At 40.7% G+C, this 12173-nt stretch overlaps 3 protein-coding genes across 3 annotated transcripts in view; 2 read left to right on the top strand and 1 right to left on the bottom strand.

Moving 5' to 3' along the window:
* The window catches only part of LOC141455265 (adenylate kinase 9-like), a 569192-nt gene that overhangs the window by 501128 nt on the left and 55891 nt on the right, over positions 1-12173 (bottom strand). The gene's annotated exons all lie outside the window — the stretch shown is intronic.
* LOC141455271 (uncharacterized) overlaps positions 1-12173 on the top strand; it is a 237783-nt gene that overhangs the window by 209170 nt on the left and 16440 nt on the right. The gene's annotated exons all lie outside the window — the stretch shown is intronic.
* Positions 8189-10588, top strand: LOC141455256 (uncharacterized). Its single transcript, XM_074130166.1, has one exon. It carries the CDS (start codon positions 8189-8191, stop codon positions 10586-10588), a length of 2400 nt encoding a protein of 799 aa, XP_073986267.1.

Below are 12173 nucleotides of genomic sequence, written 5' to 3'. Positions count from 1 at the left end.
AAATTTGAATCACGGATTTAAAACAATATTTCAGTTTAGAATTCTTCTTACCGAAGTATTTGTGAGTACAAATAACGCATAAGTAATATCCAGTAAATTATTCAACAATAATTATTCATTTCTCAATTTTAATTTAATGTAGTCCCTCTAATTTTACTTATAGTAGGTAAAATACTGGAATAATTAGCTGTCATAAAAAATATGCATATCTTATATTCCAAATATATAACACTGTGGTAAGAATACCTAGATTTAGAATTGAAGAAAACTATTATTTACTATAAAGCCAGATTAATTATTACCTATTATTAAAAACGCTTGACTACTAAATAAAGTGTTACCTATTATTAAAAACGCTTGACTTCTAAATAAAGTAACAATTGCTTTAATCGAATTAAGAACTTAAACCGAAGAGTTTTATTTAAAAATAAAAATAAATAAATGAAATAAACAAAATCATTAATGAATGTTGGTGCAATCATTTTTAAAAAAAGTTTTTGTATTTTTTAGCCTCACATTTTTTTTTATAAAGTTTTTTTTTTTAACCTGTGATTATTAGTTTGTTGATTAGATATTACAGTCAATCTAAGAAATGGTGTTCTATTTGAACAAATATTTTGTAGATTAAAATGGCCAGCATAAGGGTCTGTGACCTCTAATAAATTCAAAAAAATATTAATGAAATTTAATGCAGTAAAAGTACTTAAATAATATGAATGAAGTATTAACGACATGTTACTTGCTGATTTGTGTACCTTTTGGCGTTTAATCAACCCTTATAATTAACATTTTAAACTGTAAGTTTTTGATAAGGAGATAATACAGGGAAATGTCTATTAATAATTACAATATATTTTTTTATTATTTTTTTTATTTAAATTTACAACTGGCTTAACCCATATAGGGTATACAGTTGGAGATAGACCTCAACAAATACAAAAAATAAATAAGTAAAAGTTATACATAATTAATAAAAATAAGAAAAAATAATAAAATTTAAATTCTACCATAAACAAGTAGTCTCATAAGGCAAAAGGTAAACAGAAATACTCAATGGTTCCAACAAAACAAATAAAAAATTAAAATTCATTGCCCTTAATAAATAACAAAAAAAAAAAAATCGGATCTACCTATTTAAAGAATAAACAAACTCAAGATAACTTAGTAAAAAACAAAATAATAATAATAACCAAAATATAAATATAAAAGGCAAGAATAGTAAAAAAATAAATAAAATAATAGAATAACTTTGAAAACTAACAAAAAATACTTCTTAGTTTAAAAATATTTTGACAGAAAACAAAAACATCATTCAACTTACTGAGATGACCTGGCTCCGTAAAAGAAAGAAAATTTACAAAGATGTCATCACAATTGTCCATAGCACCACAATATTTCTGAACAAGTAGATCTCTAAAAGATGAAAGGGTAGGGCACCTTGCGATGGCATGAGCAATGTCATCAGGTACATTTAATGAACACAATTGACATAATTTGTTACTATTAAATTCAAATTTTTTCCGACTGAAGTGTATTTTACAGATTTTTTTATAACTTAAACGAAGCTGAGCCATTAATCTCAACTTTTCAATATGAATATTGTAAGTTAAGTAAACTTCTGCAAAATTTAAATTACTTAAATGTCTGTAAAGCGGATTATAGCGACTATTCAGGACTGACTCGATATCTTTAGACAGCAAATTGTACTTGAACGAGTCTAATAATCTAAGGAATTCCTCACGAGTCGCAGCTACGCTCTGACCAGCCCACAGGTCTTCAGCACCGTTAGAAGAGAAGCAATGTCTCAGTGAACTCACCCAATTATATGGTATATTACAACTACCATCCAATTCCTTCAACCTTAAATAGCACAGTTTGGGAAGGCGACAATCTGGCATTTCTAGCAGCCTTAACCACCAGCCTAAAACTCTTTTAAAGATCTTAAAACCAGTATGTATCCTTCCCGTTTCAATCCGTACAAAACAATCAGGTGTATTCCTTGGTAGATGCAGCAGTAATTTTAAAAATCTCAGTTGCCCTCTTTCTATTACATTACTGAAGTCACAACCCCAGATTTCCACCAAGTACAAAAGCACACTCTCAGAGATGGAATCATACAAAGCAAGCTTCGTTTCCCAACTGTCACTCTTACAAGACTTTAATACGGACATAACCGAAGCCGTAGCAGCTACATTCTTTGAAAGAAAAAATTTGCCTGCCTTGGTAAACTTTGCGGATGGAGAAAAAGGGACCCCCAAATAAGTGAAGTTATTAGAAAAATTTAAATTATTCTCTCCAAAACTCAATTGCTTTACATTTGATAAATTTCCACCCTTCGAAAAGACCATTGCAAAAGTCTTGTTGATATTGACATTCAATAAATTCTCCTCACAGTACTCCTTTAGAGCAATTAATTGCTTTTGGGAACTCATCCAAGTGGGGGCAAGAAGGACCATAGCGTCTGCATACAAAATCATATAGATAGATAGATAGATAATATTCTGTATTTAGTGTATATATACACATTACAGGGGTTCTGTGTTACATGGAATATTTTACAAAAGTTTAACTGATAAAATAATAATATAAATTGGAATAGTAAACATAATAATAGCTGTGGTGGCAACTTAAAAATAAAAATGAATATTAATAAAAATAAAAGAAAAATAATAGTTTTTCCACAAGAACAGATAAAAAATAAAATAAAACAAATTGAAAACAAACATTGCAAATAAAAATATTCTCAATATATTAATTTTACTTAAATTTTGCTCAATACTTAAACTTAAAAATAAAAATGTAAACAAACTTATTTAAATTGCAGACATTGCAAACAGATTGAGTGTCAATAGAGTGATAGCCCCCAGCTCTATACCATATTCTTATTACTTTGTCGCTAGACACCCTTAGCTGGCTCACCACTCTAATTTTATCTATCGCACTATTGTAAGTTACATATTGTTCTATCGCACCTAACCCACTTATATGTCTATAAACAGTGCTGTAACGTGAATTAATAGCCCTCTGAACATCTACTGAAATTTCGTGGTTTTTCCACTTCTCTATAAGATCAGGTAGCATCTTTTTAACTGAATCTACTTCCGTTTTATAAATAATATCTTCTTCCCCGATAATTGTTAGCCACTTCCGCAACTGACCGAACCAATTTCTCTCTGCTCCTTTATCACTTACTCTATCTAATTCTTTTAGTCTGTCAAAACATAGTTTTGGTAATCGGTTTTCCTCCATTGCCAGAACTCTAATCCAAAAAGACAACATTTTCTTAAAGATAGTTAGCTTAAGCGCACCCTTCCAGTTTCTAGTCTGACTATATAGTCGGGAGTACATTTAGGTCAACAAAGGATGTTCGATCCTCGAAGGGATGTGCGGCCCCCCGGCCTAGAATTTATCTTTCGGCACAGCATTGTCCGATTGGCAGCACTGGAGAAGAGAGGGGGCTGTAGCGTGTGCCTGGGAGCTCGAGCCAGTCGCCCTTGGGGCTTCTCAAAGGAAGTTGACTTTGCCGCCAAGTCCAGCCATGAAAAAGATGTCCTGCTACACCGGTGTAGGCCCCCTGTCATGTGTCTCCTTAAAGACTTTATTATAAATATTTAATGGCCATTAACGTCGCGAAGTCTATGACTATTGGGTCAAGAAGTGAATTAATGTTGTAATAGCGAAGGAACATAAATTGTAATAAGAAGCTAAGCACGTGCTAATTGTAATTGTATGTCTCGTAAGGTACCAAATTGTAAGTGTTTATAATATATATTTTGTGTGGTCTGAATCAAATTATGTGTGCTTTTGTAAAACTGAACTATTTAAAAATATATGATCATTTTCTAACCAATCTCTGTTAGTATTCTGAGTGTTGGTGGCGTCCCCCACCCTTCCCAACCTTTAATCTTAGTTTATCATAATTCTCCTTTTCCAATCTGCTCTCCCAACTTGTCCTTTTGTTTCTCTAATTCCCCCTCCCCTTCTCCACAAAATCTTTCATGGTGCCGAAACCCGGGAAACAGTCTTCAAAACACTATTCAACTGTTTTTTCTTTTTTCTTTTTACCTTGTAAGTAATCTCGTCTTTTCTTAAAATAATGGTTTATACCTTAGTTTTATTTCAGTTTGAATATTGACAGTTTTGATTTGACAACTGTCGGGTTTTTCCTTTTTTTGTTATGTTCAGTTGTGTTTAGTCTATATAACATTGTTTGCTGCTTTATTGTATTATTAGTAAACGTAGTTAAGCTAGCACACGTTGCTTATTAGCTACCAAGTTACTTAGTCTATGTTAGTTATTTTGTCTATTTTTTGTACTGTTATTATTCTTGTCTATTGTATTGTAACTTGTGTATAATTTTCGTATTGTAAGTCCCTCCAGCCGTGGTTAATTATGGGTAATTCATTTACTTCCGGCAACGACACTCCTCCCCCCTCCCCTGCAAGCCCAACCACTCCGTCAACGGAGGATACTCCCTCAATGTCCATGCTGTCAGGGGGTGATGCGGATCTTAAAGCCATCAAGTGCCGATACCTCATTGACAGGCTTGATCGATGGACACAGAATGCAAAAACCTTGGACACAGATGTTCCCGAAATTGTAACTACGTGCCAGCGGCTTTCCTCCGGGTTTTTGACGTTGTCCCAGACTGTGGACGGGGAAGTGTGGGAATGGCTCCGAGCACTGGTTCCGGAGGAACGAGGTCCGCTTGCCAGAGCCTTGACAAAAAGCTTTGCCCAAGCTGAGCTAGTCCATTTGTCAAGGATTGCACCTATTCTAGATTCGTCTATCTCGTTTTGCGCGTCTGCCCCTCCTGGCCCAGTTTCTCAAGTCTTGGTCTCGGACGAGTCGGTGGTCGAACTCGCGAGGAGACAATTACAGGAATTGGTGATTCCAAAGATCACCCCATTCGAAGGGGATGTTCTCGCTTATCAGGAGTTCAAGCGCACCTTCCAGTTTGAGATCAATAAATTGTCCCTGCCTCCTCATAGGCGTCTCCAAGCTCTTAATTCCTGCCTGAAAGGCCCCCCTCTGTCTATTATTCAGAATTCCACGCCTACAGAGGAAGGTTACAGCTCTGCCTGGGAGACCTTGGATGCTCGCTATGAAGGCAAGTTGCGTACCGCCAGTGCGTTGTTCGAAACCTTCCTTCAGGTCCCGGAAGGGAACCCCACCATTGATGAATGTATCGCTTGGATTTCAAGGAGGCAAATGCTACTAGATCAACACGATATTCCCCAGCCGTTGGACTTCCTTTTGTGTCATGTAATTCTGTCGGCCTTGTCTGCTAACCTCCAAGAGGAGTTTAGGAAGAAGTATTTAAGATCCTTTGATGAACTGCCCCAAAGTGCACAAGTGCTGGAATTCTTGAAAAATCAAGAAGACAAGTTCGCCCCTAAAATAACATTAAGGAAATCCACCTCTCCGCCCCAAGACGTGACAGTTCCCTCTAGTCGTCTCCCTGAAGGCCCCTCCTCCCAACAATCTGAAACCCCTTCCCTTCCTAGAACATTCTTTAAGCCTAGGGCTGTCTCCACCTTGAAGCCCTCCAAGACCCACACACCCAAATCAGCTAAGTCTCTGCCCCCTTCACCCAAGAAATCCTCTTCTCCTATTCCTGCCCGACGGACACCCCCTCCACATCGAGAGCTCCTTCCCCTCCAGTCCACTCCTTACGCTGTTACTTTTGTGACGAGTGGCATCTGATATCTAATTGTAACGAATACCTGCGACTGCCAGTGAGCAATAGATGGAGTTTCATCACTGAGAACCACTTATGTGTTAACTGTTTCTCCAAATCTCACTCAGTGGCTCAATGCCCTCGAAGTGCTGGGTGTTTGGAGTGCGCTGGTGCTCATCACACCACCCTTCATCCTCCTCCCCCCTCTTCCAGTCTAAGTCAAAGGACTTTACCCGATGTTGTCATTCCCCCGTTAATGTCTTTAAGCCCTAAGCTGACTAAGAAACTTCCTGACCCTTCTCCCAGAAGGGCAGTTCCCCACCTTCGAGATGACGTTTCTTCTCCTTCGACTTCGTCTGGTAGCAGCACCCTTTCTTCACTCCCAATTATCTACTTTGGTAGTGATCCACCAAAAGCTACTTTTTAGGGATTCGGCCCGCGCGATACCTTTCCCCAGTCCTGCCATGTTTTGTCGAGTTTTCGCCGAAACTGTCACTTGTGTCACAGACCTAATCCACAAAGCAATTCTATTTTGAAGTCTTTCCCCTCCGATTTGTCGGTATCCCCTACTGCCCTGGTTTACCTCCTTGGAGGAGATGGCCAGTGGTATCGCGCACGTGCCCTGTTGGATTCAGGCAGTGAGATCAACTTAATGACTAAAGCTTTTGCCAAGGAAAGCAAATTGACCTATAAACCCATGTCAGGCGGTGTTCGTGGCATAGGGGGCAATATTGCCACCCAAGTCGTGGGTCAGGTATCGACCAACTTAAGACAAGCCCCCCCTTTTGCCCAACTCAAAATCCCTTTCCGCGTAGTTACCAAGACTGTCCCAGATGCACCATCCTCCTATTTTCCTGTCAAGGATTGGCCGCATCTAATAGACAAACCTTTAGCCGACCCAACCTTTAATGAACCCAGGCCAGTAGATGTGGTCTTCTCCGCCTCAGTCTTTGATGCCATCGATCTCAGTAAGATTATTCGTTCCCAAAATGGTTCCCCTAACGCAAGATTGACCACTCTTGGTTGGATCATGTCTGGTCCCTTGAGAAGCTTCCCCACGAGAAGGGTTCGGTTTGACTCCTTCGTCAAGGACAGCAGGTCCAATTCTAAATTATATCGGACCTATTATAAAATTCTATTCAAGCATAAGTATGGCCAATTGGCGCCCCCTAAGGTATCCTCTAACCAGTCTATCCCAGAAGATGAGCCTTCGATTGGTAACCCTCCTAGTAACTCTGAGTCTGAGCCAATTGTCCCTCGTGACAACTCTGAAGAGTCAGACCAGCCCAGCTTACCCAGTTTGTCAGCATCCTCCCCGCAAATCCTATCCTCTTCCTCACAGGAAGCAAATCTTCAAGAGCCTCCTCGTCCGATTGTAGCTAGTCAATTCCCCTCACCGAAACCACAACGTTTAATTAGAACGCGGCGTCCACTGCAAATTATAATAACTACCCCTGACCCTGCAACTCCTCCTACTACCATACCTACTGCGGAAGACATTCCCTCTGAAGGTTCAGCTCTACCTGTCAATCTCTCTCTAGTCAATCCTGTGTTGGCAACTTCGTTTAAACCAACAGTACTTCGCCTCAGCTCTGGAAAGGCTTCACCACCTATTCCGCACCCCCCTGACTTAGTCTTGTCCCGTCTTATGGAAAAAATGTTCGCCCTGGAGGAAGTATCTGAAGTCTCTCCCCTTACGCCAGAGGAGTTGAAGGCCGAAGAGTGCTTCTCTAAGTCTCACTCTCGACTCCCTGATGGTCGGTTTTCAGTAGCACTGCCATTAAAAACCAGTCCGTGTTGCCTCGGTGAATCTAGAAAGATTGCTTTAAAGCGTCTCGTACAAACTGAATCCCGTCATGCCAAGTCCCCACATCTCCGTGCTCCCTATGTGGAGTTTATGAAGGACTACTTAGATTCGAATCATATGGAACTGGCCCCTCCTCTCAAGTCAGGTCAAATTGCCTATTATATTCCTCATCATGCGGTACACCGTCCAGACGATCCCCCGGAAAAGATTCGTGTAGTATTTAACGCTTCCCAGAAGTCCTCTTCAGGCATCTCCCTCAATGAGCTCTTGCTTCCCGGACCCCGTTTACAGCTCGATATCTGGAAGGTCGTTACCAGATTTAGAGTGGACAAATGGGTCTTTACGGCCGACATTCGCCAAATGTTTAGACAGATACAACACCCCCCGGAAGATAGGGATTTATTACGCATACTGTGGCGATTTGATACGAGCCAACCACGTCAGCTCCTTACTTAGCATGTCGCGTACTCCAAGAATTAGCTATTACTTCCCAAAAGTCGTTTCCTCTAGCTTCTGAGATACTACGTGAACGCACCTATGTTGATGACGTTTCTGGGGGAGGTTGCACTCCCACTGAGGCACTCCAATCTCGAGATCAATTAATTAAACTATTGGGTCAAGCTCAAATTGAACTTCGAAAATGGGCATCAAATCATCCACAGTTACTGGATCAGATACCCCCTGAACACCTACTCCCAGCCATGTCTTCGGTCTGCCTAGAAAATGACGAAGAGTCTCAACTAAAAATTCTGGGACTTTGTTGGAACCCTTCTCAAGATTACTTTCATTTTCTGATTCGTTCTGTTCCTAGTGTTCAAACCAAAAGACAATTAGCCAGTCAGATCGCAAAAGTTTTTGACCCATTGGGATGGCTGATCCCTATAACCATTTTTGCTCGTGCAATATTTAGAATAGTCTGTCAAGCCTCCTTTGATTGGGACGATCCCCTGCCCTCATCAATTGTCCAGGAATGGGCTCAGTTCGCTGTTTCCTTGCCTGACCTGTCCAAAATTCACATACCCAGATTTTTGTCTCTACCCACTTCTAAAATGTATTTGGTGGGATTCGCTGACGCGTCCGAGCGAGCCTATGCGGCGGTGGTATATCTCGTGTCTCAGTCTGAGGACACGGTTATTAACCTGGTCATGTCCAAGGCCAGAATGGCCCCAATGAAACCGGTTACGCTTCCCCGTCTGGAGCTTTGTGCTGCCCACCTACTTGCTCTTACTATTGATAAGGTCAGATCACTCTTCCCTCAGATAACCACTCAAAACGTCCTAGCCTTTTCTGATTCTACCATTGCCCTGGCTTGGATCACAGCAACACCACCTCCGCATTGGAAGGTGTTCGTGGGCAATAGAGTAGCAGCCATCTTAGAAAAGGTACCCGCCTCGCAATGGTTCCACATCTCCTCCTCACAAAACCCCGCTGACTGTGCCTCACGTGGATTACGACCTCAAGAATTAGTGAGTCATCAGCTATGGTGGGAAGGTCCCTCTTGGCTGAAGTCAAACCACGAGTCATGGCCCCTTGGGCAAGTTGGTGCCGATTTGTCTGACCCTGTCGTGGGAGCAGAAATTCGCTCCCAGGCCTTTAATGTGTCAAATGCAATGTCCTGCCCTGAGGAATTAGAGACTAAATTTTCCAGTCTGTATACTCTGCAGAACGTAGTGGCCTGGTGCCTGCGATTCGCCCACAATACTAGAAATCCAGTACGTCGTATGTCAGGTCCATTGAATGTAAAGGAACGTATCGAAGCCCTGCGAGTCCTAATAGTCCGAGCCCAACAGCACTCGCTTTCCGAGGAAATTGAGGATGCTCAGTCCCCCAGACCTAGATTACGCCTCGTCAAAACCTTAGGCCTATTTCTGCACACTGATGGAGTGCTGCGAGTTGGAGGGAGACTCAGACTGGCCGACGTCCCCGAATCTCAAAAGCACCCTGCCTTGTTGCCTTCGCAACACCCCTTCACCGCCTTGGTCATACAAGATGCCCACATATCCAACCTCCACGTAGGCCCCACTGCCACTCATGCGTTTTTGAGAAGTCGATATTGGATTGTTAATGGTAAGAATGTTGTCCGCCGACAATTGGGTACCTGTAACAAGTGTTTCAGTGTCAAGCCAACACCCTTTAACCCCCTCATGGGTCAACTGCCAGAAGGAAGAGCCAGCGCTTCATCACCCTTCACCACCACTGGCATAGACTACGCAGGCCCCTTCAACGTGAAAATTGCTTCATTGCGTTCAGCCAAGGTCCTCCAGTCTTATCTCGCCATTTTCGTCTGTTTTTCCACCAAGGCCATACACCTGGAACTAGTCACGGACCTCACAACACAAGCATTCTTAGCTGCCCTAAACCGTTTCGTTGCCAGGAGGGGTGTGCCGAGTCACATTTGGTCGGATAACGGCACTAACTTCGTCGGAGCCAAAAGAAGACTCAAGGAGGTATCTGCACTACTAAATGACGCCAAGTCTCAGGAGGCCATTCTGAGAGAATCCAATAAAAGAAGCATCGAGTGGCATTTCATCCCCCCTCGAGCACCACATTTTGGAGGTCTCTGGGAAGCTGCCGTTAAATCTACTAAAAGATTACTGAAGGTCACGTTAGGCACTCAAGAGCCCACCATGGAGTGTTTCCTCACAATCATTTGTCAAATTGAAGCCATATTAAATTCCAGACCTCTTACCGCTGTCTCGTCCTCGCCAGATGACCTGCAAGTCCTGACGCCAGGTCACTTTCTGATTATGCGGCCTATGACTGCACTACCTCCCGATGGCTCCTTAACTCCTCGCACTGCACTCAAATCGAAATGGGCAATGGCACAGCTCACTGTTGGACAGTTTTGGAAAAGATGGCACAAGGAGTACCTCCTCGAGCAGCAAGCCATGCTAAAATGGCATTCGCCTTCCTTCCCCGCGGCAGTGGGACAAATAGTCATGATCATGGACGACAACCTTCCTCCACTGCAGTGGTCCATGGGCCGAATAGTCAAGCTTCATCATGGCCGGGACAATGTGGCCAGGGTGGCCGAGGTCAAGACAACTTCAGGACTGATCAGCCGGCCTGTCCGGAAGCTTTGCCCCCTGCCAACTCAGTAAGTGGATCTCTGCGAGTACACTGCGGGGGAGGATGTTTGGTTCCCCAAGAGTGGCGGCCCCCCAGACTTGTTTTTTCCCTGAGTCAGTTGGCGGAATTGGGTGAGCACAAGGAGAGAGGGGAGGCGCTGGTAGGATGTCAAGTCAAGCGTCACTGTGAGGAGTAATGTCGGCCATGTTAGCTTCAGCTTTTTCATGTTGTGATTATTAACTAAAAACTTTGGTTTGTGTTTACCAGGTTATAATAAAAACTGTGTCTTAGTTTATGATTTAATGAGCTCAAACTTTTGGACCTTAAGGATAGAAACTCACATAAGTACAATAATCATTACATTAATTTCCCCACTGATATACGTATATTGTCTTGGACAAATAACTATTCTAATTAATTCCCCCGTTATATTGTGCTTTGTACAAACAATTAGTCTAAGTAATTCCCTGTTATATTGTGCCCTGTACATTAATTATTGCAATTAAGTCTTCCCTGTTATATTGTGCCCTGTACAACAATTATTGCAATTAAGTCTTCCCTGTTATATTGTGCCCTGTACATTAATTATTGCAATTAAGTCCTCCCTGTTATCTTGTGCCCTGCACAGTAATTACTACGATTAAGCCTTCCCTGATATATTGTCGTGTACAATTAATTAGTCTTATTAACTTCCCCGTTGTATATTGCAATAATTATTACGATCACGTCTCCCCTGATATATATTGTGTTGTACCAATACTTATTCATTAAGAGTAGTGCGTACTCCGCACCAAAGTGTTACTAGAGCCATATTACTGGTGGCGTTCAGATTTATTATTATTTCACCTGTTGTAAATATATATATTTGTCTGTATCTCCTCGGAGACTTGTTAATTGTGAATAAAGTTTATGGTGAATTTGTAAAGTGTTCTGAAGACTGGTGGCGTCCCCCACTTTTCCAGCCTTAATTTTAATTGCGTCTCTTTCCAACCCCCTTCCCTTTGAATATTTTTCAACTTCATTAATATTTAAGTAATTCTACTGCATTAATTTTCATTAATAAGTTATTTTTTAGAATTTATTAGATATCACAGACCCTTATGCTGGCCATTTTCGTCTACAAAATATATGTTCAAGTAGCACTGTAGATTGACTGTAATATCTAGTTATTTATAATAATCAAACTATTAATTACAGGTTAAAAAAAAAACGTTATAAAAAATAAAATAAAAATATGAGGCTAAAAAATTCAAAACCTTGTTTAAAAAAATGCTTACACCAACTTACATCAATGATTTTGTTTATTTTATTTATTTATTTTTATTTCTTAAATAAAAATCGTCGGTTTAAGTTCATTCTTCGATTAAAGTAATTGTTATTGTATGAAGTAGTCAAACGTTTATAATAATAAGTAATAATTATCTGGCTTTATCGCAAATAATATAGTTTTCTTCAATTACATTCTCCATCTAGGTGTTCTTCCCACAATGTTGTATATATGCAATATAAAGTAAATAAGATATGCATATATTTAGGACAGCTAATTATTCCAGTATTTTACTATAAGTAAAATTAGGGGGACTAAATTAAATTACAATAGAGAAATGAATAATTATT

This window comes from Rhodnius prolixus, unplaced genomic scaffold (assembly GCF_049639745.1).
Source record: "Rhodnius prolixus isolate KJV_2025 unplaced genomic scaffold, Rpr scaffold_39, whole genome shotgun sequence".
NCBI lineage: Eukaryota > Metazoa > Arthropoda > Insecta > Hemiptera > Reduviidae > Rhodnius > Rhodnius prolixus.
The sequence above is the reverse complement of the archived record's forward strand: the minus strand, read 5'-3'. Positions and strand labels throughout refer to the sequence as shown.